Source organism: Ictidomys tridecemlineatus, chromosome 8 (genome assembly GCF_052094955.1).
Source record: "Ictidomys tridecemlineatus isolate mIctTri1 chromosome 8, mIctTri1.hap1, whole genome shotgun sequence".
Taxonomy (NCBI): domain Eukaryota; kingdom Metazoa; phylum Chordata; class Mammalia; order Rodentia; family Sciuridae; genus Ictidomys; species Ictidomys tridecemlineatus.
In genome coordinates, this window is record NC_135484.1 from 122,759,134 (window position 1) to 122,776,123 (window position 16,990).

General features: G+C 44.5%; 1 protein-coding gene across 2 annotated transcripts; it reads left to right on the plus strand.

Annotated features, from left to right (window-relative positions):
• The first annotated feature begins 975 nt into the window (after positions 1–975).
• Mdc1 (mediator of DNA damage checkpoint 1) lies at positions 976–16,850 on the plus strand. 2 transcript variants are annotated; one of them, XR_005732684.2, is made up of 14 exons: positions 976–1,633; positions 4,132–4,270; positions 5,502–5,882; positions 5,968–6,040; positions 6,304–7,730; positions 7,868–7,933; positions 9,157–9,918; positions 10,029–10,072; positions 10,551–12,497; positions 12,581–12,694; positions 12,804–12,986; positions 13,232–13,326; positions 13,430–13,540; positions 15,177–15,347. XR_005732684.2 is itself a non-coding variant. In XM_005341041.5 (14 exons), exons 2-14 carry the CDS (start codon positions 4,135–4,137, stop codon positions 15,342–15,344), a joined length of 5,538 nt encoding a protein of 1,845 aa, XP_005341098.2. In that variant the 5' UTR covers positions 980–1,633; positions 4,132–4,134; the 3' UTR covers positions 15,345–16,850. The 2 variants fall into 2 exon arrangements, 1 of the variants encoding a protein (XP_005341098.2); XM_005341041.5 differs by having other exon boundaries at positions 980–1,633; positions 13,201–13,326; positions 15,177–16,850.
• The last annotated feature ends 140 nt before the right edge of the window (positions 16,851–16,990 follow it).

The following is a 16,990-nucleotide window of genomic DNA, read 5'->3' on the forward strand; positions in this document are numbered from 1 at the left end:
AAAAGGTGGGGAGGAGGGAAAATGGGATGGGCTCAAGTATGAACCTCTCAGCTTCTTCCAAGTGAGTCATTCATTTGATAGATACCAAGTATCCACCAAAGCAGGATACTATGGATACAAAAATGTTTAAGGATTAGTTTTTTTTTTAATATTTATTTTTTAGTTCTCTGCGGACACAACATCTTTGTATGTGGTGCTGAGGATCGAACCCGGGCCGCATGCATGCCAGGCGACTGCGCTACCGCTTGAGCCACATCCCCAGCCCCGAAGGATTAGTTCTTTGACCCACAGAATCTTGAGAAGTGTATTAACAAGAAGGTGGTGTAACAGTAATGTGGTATCAAGATCATTAATTGGGGGGAGGGGGCTGAGGTTATGGCTCAGGCTCAGTGGTAGCCTAGTATGCATGAGGCACTGGGTTCCATCCCCAGCACTACATAAATATAAAAAAATAAAGGCATTATGTCCACCTAAAAGTAACAAATAAATGAATAAGATCATTCATTCACATTTGACCAATACACAGATCAATACCCTTTTCTAAGTCACTTAATAAATAAAGGAACATTAAATTATATAAGGCCCCTCTACTCTTTTAAAACATAATGTTTTAAATGTCTAGGGTGTGCTTGCAATGAAAGCAGTTTACAGCGTTAGAGGAAAGATATTCAGAATTCAAAATTATAGAGAATTTGATTCAATTAGTCTTAAGGAACCTAAGCACGTTATTTAACTTCATAGAGCTTCAATGCTTCGTTTATGAAGTCAATTTTAGTATATTTGTTATAGACACAGTTAAGATACAGATCTTACTAGATTATGCACGTGTCAAATTCTCACTATTCTCTTCATGTCTTATGAAATGAAGTAAATGATTTTTTCATTCTTTCCTCGAATCTTGAAAGGGAAGCACAGACTTTTTAAGATGTTAACAAAACAGCATTCTCTGTTTGCCTAGAAACGTTTGCTTTAGATTCTTCCATTTAGGAAAATGATCTCAAAATGTCCGTCAGGGATATATTCCCATGAACAAATGGCATGACTTCTACTAAACAAATTAAAAGGAAATTAAATTCCGCTGCCATGAGGAGTCCTCAAGCGCCACGCCTACGGGCTATTCTCCAAACTGCAGCCTCGAGCCACGACTGCAACCGCAGCCCATTTTCATTTCTCATGAGTCAGCGGACTCCATGTCTGGGAGGACCGCGGAAGGGCGCTCTGGATGCAGGATTCGGTAGACGTCTATGGTAGAGCCCTTCTATCTGCTGCCAGCACTCTCTGGCGCCAGACTCTCTGGTCGCGGTTTGGAAATCTGCGCGGGAAATGGGTGGTAATGGGTTTTCCCTTGGAGCTGCCCAATCGTGGTGCGTTATTCCGTAAACTCCTGGCCGCCTCGGATTATATTCTACTTTAACTACCAGTCCCCTGCGAGCAGCCTCCCGTTTGAGCCGTGAGGGGGCGGGGAAAGGGCGGACCTTCGAAAGTGCCTGTGCTCCGGGAGCTTCATCAATCAGCGCACTGCAGCATGTGAAAGACAGCTACAGGAGCCAATCAGCGATTCAAGTTCCTTCCGGACACGCACTCGCGCCACCCAGGTCACGGCCGTTACTGGTGGCGCGCGCGGCGACTCAAAGTAGGTAAATTCTGGGGGCCTCGCCCTCGGCTCCCCGGGTACCATCTTGATTCCTCCGGAGGGCGGGAGGGGCGTGCCTTGGGTGCGACTGGGTGGAGGTAATTTAGAAATTTGCTTCTTAGATTGTAATACTCATCCTTGTCTGGAGCCCTGAGCCGGGTATGAGCACACAGAAAGACGTTGGGCTACGAGGGAACCCATTCGGGTGTGGGGGGATCAAAGATCTTGGCCCTTGGAATTGGAGCCAGGGGTCGTGGGCATCGCTGAATTGGCGCGTCAAAAGGACGGAATTAACACTTTCTCCATGGGGGCGTCCTCTTTTTCCTAGCAACAGTTTTCCTCTAGGGTGGCATCTTTCTAGGTAAATTCCACTCATGCTATTTTGAGTTTCTACCTTATTTTATTTCTTCTTTCATCATAGGCTCGATGATGTCTTTTCCATAGGGTAGGATTCATGTTTATGTTTGGTTCAGGATGTATCCTGAATACCTCCAACTGTGCCAGGTGCACCATAACCATAAACATGAATGATGGACCCTAGGGAAAAGACACAGTTCACTGATCCAGTCCTGGAAGTAGTGTGAAGGTTATAAGGTTTACATCATAGAGTCCTTGCTAAAAAGTTTAGGTTTTATTTTATGCTATGGGCATTGAAAGCCATCAAGAGACTATTATACAGGGAGAGAGATTATTTGGGTGATCTTGGGCAAGTCCCTTAACCCATCTATGTTGAAGTTTCTTTATCTGGGAAAAAGGAGAATAATAATACCTACTTTACAGGGAACAGTAGATGAGGCAGTATAAACTATTTAGAACAGTGCTTGACACATAGAATCCTCTTGTGTATACCAGCTGTTATGTTCTTTACACTTCAGTCTGATTACACTGAGGCCATTTGATACAGTGTAAAAAGTGGGCTTTGCAATCAGAAACATTTATTTCTGTCTGCCCACCTATCTGCTGTGTTATCTTGAGCAAGTTATTTAATGTTTTAGCATTAGCTGACTACTGTGCCTGGCAATATAATACCCAACACATGCTTGGCACATGTTAGCAAAATGGTTTTTCAAACTGTGAGTTGCACTCCAGTAGTGGATGGTGAAATCAATTTAGTGGGTTGAAATCAGCATTTAAAAACTATAGTGAATTGGGCATGTAAATATAGGCCTGAAATCCCAGTGACTCAAGAGTCAGGCAGAAGAATCATAAGCCTTGGCAGCTTAGCAAGGCCCTGTCTAAAAATTAAATAAGAAAGATCAGTGGTAGAGTGCTCCTGGATTCAATCCTCAGCCTCCCAAGTCACTGGGAATACAAGTATTCATCACCACATCCAGTTCTCAAAACTTTCTTGAGGTGGACCCTTGCTAAGGTATCAAGGCTATTAGATCTAGGCTATTGGGCTTCAGTGATTCTTCTGCTGCATCATGCCCAGTTTTCAGTTTTATTTTAGATTTGAAAAGCACATATTTGTATATAGTTTGTACTTGGAACATTGTGATATTTCTTACTTTGTTTCATGGTAAAAAAAAAAAAAATTTTCAGGGGTAAGGGTGCATACCTGTAATCCCAACAACTCAGGAGGCTGAGACAGGAGGATTGAAAGTTCAGGGCCAGCTTTAGCAATTTATTGAGGCCATGAGCAACTTAGTGAGACCCTAAGGGATAAGACAAAAAGGGCTGGAGATGTAGCTCAGTGGTAAAACACCCTTGGGTTCAATTTTCGTAACAATAAATAAATAATAAGTTATTTTAGCCAAGCATGGTGACATACACCTATAAACCCAGTGAATCAGGAGGCTGAGGCATGAGGATTACAAGTTAAGACCAATCTCAGTAACTGTCAAGACCCTGACCAATTTAGCAAGATCCTGTCTCAAAATAAAATATAAAAAGGACTGGGGATGTGGTTCAATGGTTAAATATCCCTGGGTTCAATTTTTGGAACCAAAAAAAGTAATAAAAGAGGCTAGAGATGTAGCTCAGTGATAAGTGCCTCTGGGTTCAATCCCCAGTACCACAAATCCCAGTACTGGTTCAATACCCAGTATTGGAAATTGAACCCAGAGTCCCATGCATGCTAGATCATTCTACCACTGAGCATTATCCTCAGCCCTTTTTATTTTTTTAAAGACATGGTCTTGCTTAGTTGTCCAGGCTGGTATGGCACTTGAAATCCTACTGCCTCAGCCTCCTGAGTAGCTGGGATTATAGGCATTTGCTGCTGCACCCAACTTAAAAGACTTTTTAAAATCAATAATGCAGGGGACTGAAATCAGGGTCTTGCACTTGCTAGGCAAATGCTGTACCATTGAGTTAACACATATAGCCACCCCAGAATATTTTTTTTTTTTAATGCTTCAGAAGGATAGAAATAGAGTGATTGGTGGGAAGAGAAGCATCAATTACTTTTACTATCCAGGTTTATCCCTACTTATCATTCTCTCTGATGCTGTGTATGAACAAGTAATGGGGATGATGATAATGTGTTTCCTTCCCAGACCATGGAAGACACCCAGGCCGTTGACTGGGATGTTGAAGAAGAGGAAGAGACAGAGCAATCTAATGAATCCTCAGGATATATCTTGGAGCCTATAGGACGACTGCATATCTTCAGTGGTGCCCACGGACCAGAAAAAGGTCAGAGGGTATTGAGTGCTGAAGTATGGATATAGGTCTTTTATTTTTCTTGGTTGGAGAGTTACAAGTTTACATTTGTTTCAAGGAAATATGAAAAACTGTTTTACTAGGTTGGATAAAAGGGGACTGACAGATGATTGTTCTGGGCTACAGCCCTGGACACTCTAGGAGTTATTTTATGTTGATAGGAGAAGATGAAGAGGATCAAATAAAAATCTACTGTGGCTGGTGTGGTGGCACACAACTGTAATCCCAGAGGCTCGGGAGGTTGAGGCAGGAAGATCATGAGTTCAAAGCCAGCCTCAGCAAAAGGGTTGGGGATATAACTCAGTGGTTAAATGCCCCTAGGTTTAATCCTCAGTACCAAAAACAAAAAAATAAAAATACCAAAAACCTACTGTGGTCTGGAAATGGATGGTAGTGAGGGAGTAATGATTGCACAACAATGTGCTCTTTTTTTTTTTTAGTTGTCGATGGACACAATACCTTTGTTTATTTATTTGTTGTTATGTGGTACTGAGGATCAAACTTGTGCCTCACACATGCGGGGCACATGCTCTACCGTTGAGCTACAGCCCCAGCCCCAACAGTGTGTTCTTAATACTATTGAACTGCCTGCTTTAAATGACTAAAAAGGTAAATTTATATTATGTATATTTTATATAATGAAAAAATCCCCATGTAGATGGGTTGCATATGAATAATGCATTGCATATATATATTTTTTTCTTTATTTATTTTAGGTGTAGAGGGATACAACACAATGCCTTTATTTTTATGTGGTACTGAGAATTAACCCAGGTCCCGCCTGTGCTAGGCAAGCGCTCTACCGCTGAGCCATAATCCCAGCCCGCATATATTCTTCAATTCCTAGATTTTCTAGGAATTTGGGGGGGGGGGCAGGATACTAGAGATTGAACCCAGAGGCTCTTACCTACTGAGCCACATTCCCAGCTGGTTTTGTATTTTATTTTGAGACAAGTTCTTGGTAAGTTGCTTAGGAACTCACTAAGTTGCTGAGCCTGGCTTTGAACTTGCGATCCTCTTGTCTTAGTCTCCCAAGTTATAGGATTTATAGGCATGAACCACTGCACCTGGATGTTCTAGGACTTTTTATTTTTCTAATGCTTTTGGGAGCTTTGAGAAAGTAGTAGGGTATTTAACTAGAAGATTTTCCTAATGAAAGACCAGGACTCTGGCCTTGGAACCTGTCTACCTCTCTCATTTTTAGATTTTCCACTATTCCTCGGGAAGAATGTGATAGGCCGACTGCCTGACTGCTCTGTGACCCTGCCCTTTCCATCCATCTCCAAACAACATGCAGTGATTGAAATCTCAGCTTGGAACAAGGCACCTGTCCTCCAGGATTGTGGGAGCCTTAATGGTACTCAAATCTTGAGGCCTCCTAAGGTCCTGAGCCCTGGTTTGAGTCACCGTCTCAGGGATCAGGAATTGATTCTCTTTGCTGATTTACCCTGCCAGTACCATCGCCTGGATGTCCGCCCACCCTATGTTTCCCGGGGTCCCCTAACTGTAGAGGCGACCCCCAAAGTACAGGAAGAACCTCAGCCCTCCAGACTTCCCTTGGCTGAGGACTCAGAGGAGGAAGAAGGTAAGTTTGTGTATTGGCAGTGTGGATGAAGAGACAGGGATGATGAGTGTGATATTGTCAAGTTACTCCTTTTTGTTCTTGCCAGATTTCTCAAAAGGGTGTGTGGTGAAAGAATCAAGGACCACATCCTCCTCTTTGGCAACAGTAGTTCCAGAAAGGTAAGTACCACAGGGCTAGATATGTGAGTCTTCAAATAGGAAGAACCAGGGTCTGGAGGATCAGTCTCTAACAGAGATGATCACGTTGAAAGTTGAGGCTGTGGGTTTGTATATATTCATTCACTCAGCTTATTTTTTATGGAGCACCTAGATGAACCAAGCTGGAGATAGAAGAGCAAATACTACCTGTGTCTACAACTCATAGTTAAGTGGGGTATCCCTTTCCAAGAAATTCCTTAGACTCTTTCTTTTCTGTTTCACAGTGATGAAGAAGGACCTTCCCTGGCCCCAGGTGACTCTTTTGCCTTCAACTTGGACAGTGACACAGATGAAGAAGAAGGTCAGCAACCAGCAGCCAGGGAGGCCTCTTCAGCTGCTAGAAAATGTGCTGCAGCAGAGGCAGAGCAGCCTGAAGCCAGTGGAATTACAACTGATATGTGGCTAGGAAAAGTTCAGCCTCCAGGAGAGATCGATAAGGACACAAAAGTCAAAAGGGATACAGGGAATAGGGTGGTACCAGTTGGGCTGATTTTGGAAAGAAGTCAGCTTCCTGAGGACAGCAGTGACACAGATGTGGATGAAGAGAACCGGCCTCCTGGAAAGACAGCTGAGGCCCACTTGGAAAGGGTCCAGCCTTCTGGCTTCTTGGATAGTGATACTGATGTGGAAGAAGAGGGGATCCCTGCAACCCCAGCTGTAGTGCCTATGAAGAAGAGGCAAGTCTTTCATGGAGTTGGTACAAGAAGTCCTGCAACACTTGGATCGGCACATCTTCAGGAGAGCCCAGCTGGTAGTGATACAGACATGGAGGAGGGTGAGGCCCCATTGGCTATCCCTCTGGAAAGAAGCCAAACCTCTATGGTGATTGATAGTGATACAGATGATGAAGAAGAAGTCTCAGCAGCACTCACTTTAGCACGTCTGAAAGAGAGCGGAGCTGTTTTATGGAACAGAAATGCTGATATTGAAAAGGACAGAGTCCAACCTGTGCTCCTTCAGAAGAAAAGCCTAACCACCTCTGAGAGAGATAGTGACACTGACATGGAGGAGGGGCTCCCAGTTGAAAAGAGAGAAACTGTCCTCAATGGTCATACAGACAAGGAAGAAACCCTTGTTATAGCAAATTCAGAAAATGGACAAACTCCCCTTAGAGACAATGATGTAGGTGAGGAAGCAGATATGAGTTCGCCAGGGGTCCTTCTGGAGAGAAGCCAAGCTGCCTCCACCACAGGGAACATCAACATAGAAGTGAAACAGGAAGTTCCATCAGGGCCAGCTGTTATATGTTGGGGAAAGCATCAAGTGCTTGTGAAGGGGACAAATCAAACAGATAAGGAAGCGAAGCAGGAATCAGCAAAACTGCCCATAATGCCTCTAGAGGCAGTCCAGTCTTCTGATGAGGATGGTGAAACAGATATGGAGGTGGGCATGTCTTCAGAAGTGGCAGATGTAAGAAAGAGCCAGCTTCTGGGAGAAGGGGATGCTGAGACAGAGAGGGCTACAGCTGTACTTGAGTCAGAGGGCACTCCCAAGGTGGGGGCCTATGGTGGATCACAAGTACAGCAGATGGTGGTGCACACAGGTGCTTCAGGGGAACCCCTTCAACCACAGACAGAGGGATATCCCCTTACAGGAAAGGAGAAAAAACCGCATATGAGTGAGGCCAAGGACTCCAAAGACAGCCATGATGGTAAGTGCTAACCTTTCTTCTTCCTTTGCTCTTGAAATAAACAATGGTTAAAAGGAGTGGGGAGAGAATAATAGGGTAAAGTAAAGTGTTGAGTGTTAGATATGATTTTTTATTATCGGTCCTATACTTCCCACCAGATTCTGAAGATCTGGACCTTCAAGCTACCCAGTGCTTTGTGGAGAGGGAGAGTCAGAATCTGGACGGTGAGAACATTTGTATTGTTTGGATTCCAGTGCCAGTGGGAACTGGGAGATAGACTAATAGTCTTTGAAGGGTGTGAAGATTGGTGGGTATAGGGCAGGAGACTGGGAATGGGACCCTGGAGTTCTGTGGAAGAGCTGTGTTTAGGCCATCTATTCTCATGCAGCAGTTCAAAACTTGGAAGATTTACCCACCCAAACCTTCCTATTTACTCTGCCCCAAGAGCTTGGCTCTTCCTGTGGCAGTTTTTAGACCCCAGGTACAAGAAGCTCTCTTCTCTGTACCCCTAACTTTTCATCCTTTTTTGTTTTCTTTCTCTACATGTTTCTTTCATACTCTTTGAGTATTGTGCGATGTTTCTGCATCTCATCAGAAAAACGCACCATGTTGGGCTAGGGTTGTGGCTCAGAGGTAGAGTGCTTGCTTGGCATGGGCGAGGCCCTGGGTTCGATTCCCAATACCACATAAAAATAAATAAAGGCATTTTAAAAAGAAAGAAAGAAAGAAAGAAAGAAAAACGCACCATGTTATGTCAGACTTTAATTGATTAAAGAGACAATTGTGGTGGCACACACCTGTAATCCCAGCAATGCAGGAGGAGCACAAGTTCAAAGACAATATCAGCAACTTAGCAAGGCCCTAAGCAACTTAGTGAGACCTTGTCTCAAAATAAAATATAAGAAGGACCAGGGGTGTGACTCAGTGGTTAAGTGCTCCTGGGTTAAATCCTTAGTACCAAAAAAAAAAAAAAAGAAAGAGAGGGAGAGACCACTGAGGAAGCTTTCCTGTGAGGATATATGTATGGTCATTTTGTTTGTTTGTTTTAATATTTTTTTAAAGTTGTAGATGGACACAATACCTTTATTTATTTATTTTTATGTGGTGTTGAGGATCGAACCCAGTGCCTCATGTATGTGAGGCAAACACTCTACCCCTGAGCCATAATCCTAGCCCCTGTATGGTCAGTTTTTGTTTTCATTTTTATTTTGGCATTAGGAATGAACCCACAGATTTGGGTACATGAGGCAAATGCCTTACCACTGAACTATATCCCAGCCCCATGTATGGTCTTTTTATAACATTAAATATTTTAGCTATCACCCTTATCCCAGCTTTTCTTTAATATTATATTTATTATCCATGAGTTTATCTTATTTGCTTCTTAACCTTAACATTTTTTATCTACCTCTCTTTTCTTTCTGTCTCTCTGACTCCTTACTTTTAGGTGCTTTGGATGAACCGTGGGAAGTCTTGGCTACACAGCCATTCTGTCCGAGAGAGTCTGAGGCCACTGAACCTCAGCTCATAGCCACCCACCTTGAGGCTAATGGATCTTGCCTGTCTCCACCTAGGGCAACACCACAAGACCAGCATCCAGAGAGCCCAGTTCACACAGAGCCGTTGGGGATTCAAGGCAGAGAGATACAGACTGTGGAGAAAGACATGGGTACACGAAAAGAAACAGAGAGGGTGACCCCTGAGAAAGGGCCACTGGAGAGGGAAATCAGGGAAGGGCCACCAGAAGGAGAGAGAAAAGATGTGATGGAGGAGGAGGAAAAAACTAGAGGGATACAGGACAGAGAGCAAAAACAGGCATTAGCTGAAGACACTCAAGAGTCTGGCAAAAAGGCGAAAAGCAAGAGTCCTGAAAGGTATAGGGAGAACTCGAAGGTAGAAATGGAGATATCTGAGGAAACAGAAGAGACAGAGATAGAGAAGCAGACCCTCACAAGAGAAGTATTTGAGAAAGTAGTAGAAAAACCAGTTCCAGAGAGAATGTGTAAAGCCGCTGAGTTAGAAGTGAACTTGGAGAGAGGGGAGACAGAGGGAGGAAACCAAGACCAGAAAGGACAGGCTACTAGTCCAACACCAGAGCCTGGAGTCAGGGCAGAGGAACTTCAGGGACTTGCTTCAGCCCCTGTAGTTTCTGGGAACCAGTCAGGTGGAGGAAGGGGAGCCCCGGTGAGCCCCACGAGGCAGCAGAGAGGTAAGTGAAGGCAGAAAGGAACACAAGGTGGTATGCAACCCTCATGATAATCAATCCCTAAGCAACCAACTACTTAGAACTCAACTACCCTTTTGTTACTTTCTGTCCAGGCCACTTGAATTACAAGATGCTACCTGCTGAGACAACTTCCATGGTGAGAGTTACTTTCTTGATTTCTTACTATTCCACAAGTCGTCCCTATATCCCACCAGTGCCCTTCTCTTGGCCATGCTTTAAGCTAATCCTCTCCCCATATTCACACTTTTTTTTCCATCATTATCCCTTCTTAGTTGGCATCCATCGCTTTGCCCTTGGTACCCATTGTTTTCCATACCTATTCCCCAAGTAGTATCTCCCTCTGACTCAGAAAGGTAGTCCCTTTCATGTTTTGTCCTTCTTTGCCCCAACCATCCTCTTCATGTACCACCACCCACATGTGGAGAACACTATGAGGAGAGCTTTGTAGAGAAGAGGACTGCTTCCTCCCAGGGAGGTCCCAGTCTAACGGAAGAGAGGACACATACAGGAAGAGAAATGCCAGAGGACACACTTCCACCATAAACAAGGATCAGGAACAGTGTCCCAATTTCTCTTTCTCATTACCCTCCTGCCTTGTTTCTGTTTTTCCCCAGGGTGATCCAGAATCCCCAGATGCTTGCCTGCCTGCTACAATGCCTGAAGCCTTAGCCCTACCCCTCAACTCCTTTAGCTCTCAGAGCCAAAAACATCCTGAACTTCAGTCCCTTCTTTCTCCTCTTTCATCTTCTGAGCTACCCATTCCTAGGACCAGGTACAAAAGGAGTCAGGAAACTCCAGAGCCTCCCCAGTCTTCAGAGCTGGAACCTTTCCCCCAAAAACCCAGTGTTAGGCCCCGTCGCTCCTCCAGGATGACACCCTCTCCACTTTCCTCCGCTGCCCTTGAACTCTCCTCTATTGCCCCCACAGCCCAGCCTGCTGCCCCTAAGTCCACATCTCGTGCAACTAAGGGAAGGACACACAAGTCCTCTGACAAGACCCCCGAACTTCAGCCTTTCTCTCCCACAGAGCAGCCCATTACCCCCACACCTACATCTCGAGTCCCTCGGGTCAAGACAAATAGGTCCTCTGTCAAGATCCCTGAATCAATTGTCCACACAGCCCCTGAACTCCAGCCTTCCACCTCCACAGACCAGCCAGACACTCCTAAGCTCACATCCCGAGTTACTCGGGGCAGGACACTTAGGTCCTCTGTCAACACACCTGAACCAGTATTGCCTATAGCCCCTGAACTTCAGTCTTTTGCTTCCACAGACCAGCCTGTCATTCCCAAACCCACATCCCGAGTCACTCGGGGAAGGACATGTAGGTCCTCTGTCAAGACTCCTGAACCAGTTTTCTCTGTCACCCCTGAACTCCAGACTTCCACTCCCACAGAACAGCTCTTAACCTCTAAACCCACATTTGTAGACTCTCAGGGCAGGACACATAGGTCCTCTGTCAACACACCTGAACCAATTTTACCCACAGACTCTGAGCTCCAGCCTTCCACCTCCTCAGACCAGCCTGTCACCCCCCAGCCCCCATCCCGAGTCACTCGGGGCAGGACACACAGAACTTCTGTCAAGACCCCTGAACCAATCTTACTCACAGGCCCCAAAGTCCAGCCTTCTACCTCCACAGACCACCAGCCTGTTGCCCCCCAGCTCACATCCAGAGTCACTCGGGGCAGGACACTTAGGTCCTCTGTCAAGACCCCTGAAACAATTGTACCTACAGCCCCTGAGCTCCAGCCTTCCACCTCTGCAGAGCAACCTGTCACCCCTAAATCCACATCTTGGCCCACTCGGGGTAGGACACATAGGTCTTCTGTCAAGACCCCTGAAGTAGTTGTCACCACAGCCCCTGAACTCCAGCCTTCCACCTCCATAAACCATCCTATCACCCACAAGCCCACATCTAGAATCAGTCGGGGCAGAATACATAAGTCTGTTGAAACTCCTGAACCAGTTGAACCATCAGCCTCTGATCTTGAGCTTCCCAACTCCACAGACCAGCCTGTCGCTTCTAAGGCAGTATGTCAGAGTGGAGCACTAGAGTCTTTAACACTAAGTGCTGCCACACTTCCTGTCACTCCTGAATTCCATCCTTCTGTTACCACAGACCAGCCTGTTCCCTTTGAGCCCACTCAAACCAGTTGTACCAGGAGACAGAGAGCTGCTGGGAAGCATGGCTCCCTTACAGCTCTCATTGTCCACAAACCTAGCTCTGCACCCCCTGAACCTAAATGCCGATCCTCAAGGAACCAAAGACCAAGGGCACAGAGAGCAGCTGAATGCCTTGGGACCGTTCCTGAGCCTTCCTTTCCACAGCTTCCTGAGGCACCCATTCATGCTTCCCAGATCCAAAAGGTGGAAGCAGCAGGTACATCTGGGTTCATCCCAGAGCCCCCACCTAAGGCCTCTCGAAGCCGTAAGAGACCTTCCACTACCATAGATTCACCCCCTCTTCAAAAACGTCCCCAAAGAGGGGATGTCTCCCAGGAGACAATGTTCCCCAAGGAGGAGGAAGAAGATCCTGAGGAGATGCCAGTGAAGGAAGAGGTGAGGAAAGGGCTGGAGACTCCAAGCTGGGAGGAAGAGCTTCAGGGCTCAGACTCTCCCACCAAGGTATTTTTCAATCCCAGGACATAGTGATTCCAGACAAGAGAAGGAGAGACCAGACAGAGGAGGAGCCCAAGGGAATACCAAGCCGAAGCCTTCGACGGACCAAATCTAACCAAGAATCAGCAGCCCCTAAAGTAGGAGAGAAGGGAACTGGGGTTACAAAGGGAGAGTGGTAGCTGGTTTGAGAGTTGGGCAATCCTGGCATTAGCTTGCTCTGACCAGCCCAGTCTAATCCCCCAACAGGTTCTCTTCACAGGAGTTGTGGATGCTCGTGGGGAGCGGACAGTGCTGGCATTGGGGGGGAGTCTGGCCAGCTCGGTGGCAGAGGCCTCCCACTTGGTTACTGATCGAATCCGCCGGACAGTCAAGTTCCTGTGTGCTCTAGGGAAGGGAATCCCCATCCTGTCCCTGGACTGGCTACATCAGGTGAGAGGTCAGGAGATGATGACAGACCAATAGCAAGAGTGACAGGAGAAGACTGGTTACATAGCTCTGTGGGAAAATGGGAGGAAAGAGGAGACTGAGAAATGGGGCTTTAGTGATTCATACAAAAAACATTTCACATGCTGTCACAAGCTGCTAGGCAGGAGTGCTAGGTGGGGTGTGGCTGAGATCTGATGCTGATTGCTACCTCCCTTAGTCCCGCAAGGCTGGTTGCTTCTTGCCTCCAGATCAATATGTGGTGTCTGATCCTGAGCAAGAGAAGAATTTTGGCTTCAATCTTCGGGATGCCCTGCACCGGTCTCGGGAGCGAAGGCTACTGGAGGTGAGAGGCTATCTTCTGTCCTGTCTTCTGCCTTGTACAGGTTTCACAGCGCCTCACAGCCTTTCAGTTGCAGATATCTACTGTCACCATTTTTCTCTCTTAGGGCTATGAAATTCACGTGACCCCTGGAGTCCAGCCACCACCATCTCAGATGGGAGAGATCATCAGCTGCTGTGGAGGCATTGTCCTATCCAGCATGCCCCGGACCTATAAGGTATGGTTGGTGAGTTCTGGGTCTTCTGAAGGAGTAACTAAAAGAAGTTGCAGGATGGGCTGGGGAATATAGCTCAGTTGGAAGAGTGCATGCCTCAATGCACAAGGCCCTGTGTTTAATCTCCAGCACCACAAAGACAAATAAACAGAAGAGGTAGTGGGAATGGGAACATTTGCAGGAAATATAAAAGTATAGATGGGAAAGGGTAGGGATGAGGGAACAGATCTGCTGACACCAAATGGACTTAGTTTCATTTTGTATTTATACATTTTCAGTTGTGCATATGCTACATTTATTATCTATCCCTTTGTTCTTTTGTTTCATTTACTCTGCTGAAAAACTTTTTTTTCCTTTACCCTTCCCCTACTTTTTTTTTTTTTTTTTTTTGAGATGTGTTTTACTATTATTACCCAGGCTGGATTTTAACTTTTAGGCTTAAGTGATTCCCCCCTACTTCAGCCTTCTGAGTAGCTGGGACTATAGGCATATGCTACTATGACGAGCTTTACTGAAGTGGTTTTTTTGAGGGGGAGGGAAGTTGGTACTAGGGATTAAACCTAGGGGCACTTTATCAATGAGCTACATCCCCATCCCCCCCCCCCTTTTTTTTTAGTTGTTGATGAACCTTTCTTATTCATTCATTCATTCATTCATTTATATGCAGTGCTGAGAATCAAACCCAGTCCCTCACACATGCCAGACAAGTGCCCTACCACTGAGACACAACCCTGGGCCCCCAGTCCTTTCTATTTTTTATTTTGAGACAGGGTCATGCTAAGTTTCTCAGGGCCTCACTACGATGCTGAGGCTGGCCTTGAACTTGCAATTCTTCTGCCTCAGCCTCCTGAATCACTGGGATTACAGGCATGCACCACCATGCTTAGCTTTGCTGAAGTATTTTAAAGCAAACTGCAAATATATTACTGTATTACTTTCTTCTGTATACTTAAGTATATATCTCCAAGAAATATGTACATTCTCTTTTTTCTCTCTTTTTTGTCAGTACTTAGTATTTAACCCAGGGTATTCTACCACTGAGCTACATCCCCAGCACTTTTTACCTTTTATTTTGAGACAGGATCTCACTAGGATTCCCAGGCATGCCTCAAACTTGGGATCCCCCGCCTCAGTCTCCCAAGTAGCTGGGGACTACAGGCATGTGCCATTACACCCAGCTGACACCCATCTCTTAAAAATAAAACAAAAAAACAAGAAGGGTTGGGGATGTAGCTCAGTGGTAGAGTGCTTGCCTAGCATGCACAAGACCCTGGCTAATTTTAAGAGTTAGGATGAATTCAAGAGCAGCCTTTCTGGCAAGTATACTTCACAGATAGCCAGCTACTTGGGAGGCGAAGACGAAAAAAATCAGAAGCCTTCCTGGAACAATTTAGCAAGACCTTGTTTCAAAATAAAAAGGACTGGGGATGTGGCTCAGTGGTATAGCACTTGCCTAGCAAGTGGGTTCAATCACAACACCACTAAAAACAAAAAGAGAATATTTTATAGACAATAAGTACAATGAGCTTCATATCAGGAGGTACTACTTCAGTGATGCTAGCCCTGCTTAATGGGTCCTGAATCTATTTCTAGAACTGTTTATCCCCCCTGACTTCTTTCTTTGCTCTCTCTTCCCCAGCCTCAAAGAGTTGTGATCACATGCCCCCAGGACTTCCCACGATGCTCCATTCCATCTCGGGTTGGGCTGCCCCTCCTCTCTCCTGAGTTTCTACTGACAGGAGTGCTGAAGCAGGAAGCCAAGCCAGAGGCCTTTGTCCTCTCCACTTTGGAAATGCGTTCCACCTGAAAATTCCAGCACCCTTTTCCCTACTAGACAGTAAAGTTTTCTAGAAAACAATTGGGGAAAAAAAAAAAACTTAGGACTTTAGAAAACACTGGGGTGTATTGATATGACTTATGATGGAAATGTTTGGGACCAGAAGGTTTATGGGAAAACGGGGAGATTTGACCCACAGATTTTCTGAAATGGCCATTTTAAAATCAGCCAATCCTGGAATAGGAGTATAGCTCAGTGGTAGAGCACTTGCCTAGCATGCATGAGGCCCTGGGTTTGAGGCCCAGCACTACCCCAAAACAACAAAAATTGACTAATCCCTTGCTCATATATCTTAATGGATGCTTGTCTTTAGCCAGACTGATGTAATTATTACTCTATGGCACACTCTCCTGCCTCCAACTTGGAAGCCATCTCTCTTCTTTTCTTTCTGGAATTCTTACTTGTCCTCGAAAAATAGTGAATACAACTTTGGCATTAGGCACTTGAAGGGATACTTGGAGTGAGTAGATATGAGGTGGAATTGTGGAATAATGCTAAAATATTTTTCTCTCTCCCATCCCACCTGCTTAGGAGCATCCTTAGCTTTATCTTTGAGCAACTCTCTGCACTTTTCTGGCCTGCTTTTTCAGTATTTATAAAATTAGACCTTCGGCTTGATCTCTGTGATCAATAAATATTCACTCTGTGCCTTATGGTGTGGTGCAGTTTTCTTTTTGTTTGTTTTTAAATGTCTGGTTTTGAGACACCCTTTTTAAAAAATAGTTAGGAAACTATTTAATTTACTGTTATTTTCTATTTGGGATAAATTATGTAATATTAAAAGTTGGTCAATTACAAGGATGTAGAGAAATTGGAACACTTACATATTGGTGATATGTAAGTGATAGGAATGTAAAATGGTTTGGCCTCTAAGGAAAATAGTAACAGTTGACAGTTCCTTAAGAAGTTAAACATTAGAAATTACCATATGACTCAGCAATTTTGCTCCTAAGTATATACCCCAAAAAATGAAAACATGTTTTAAAAAATATTTATACATGAATGTTAATATCAGCATTTTCCATAATAGCCAAAAGATGGATATAATACAAATGTTCAACAAGGATGAATGGATAGAAAAATGACATATGCATACGTGGAATATTATTCAACCATAAAAAGGGATGCAGTACTGAAAAGTGCTGCAATATTTTAAGGATTAGCTTTAAAAACATTTTGCTAAGTAAAAGAAGCCAGACACAAAAGGACACATATTATATGATTACACTTCCATGAAACATCTAGAATGGTAAAACTGTAGAGACTAAGCAATATTGGTGGTTGCCAGAGGCTGGAGAGAGGAAACAAAGGGTAGTCACTGCTTCATGGGTCTGGAGTTATATTTTGGAATTAAATAGAGGTGGTAGTTATGCCCATTTGCAAATGTTACTAAAAGCCATTGTATTCTCTTTAAAGGAACTAGTTTTATTTTCTGTGAATTTTACTTCAATAAAAAATAAATTTATTTGTATACTTTTTCTGCATGTAAAGTATGCTTAAGCTTGGAAAAATGGTGTAGTAGAAATAATGCAAGCTTTGCCAAAACACTGTTAACTTTTTCTTTTCTTTTTTTTTTTTTTTTTTTTTTTAAGATCTGGGAATCTAATTCAGGGCCT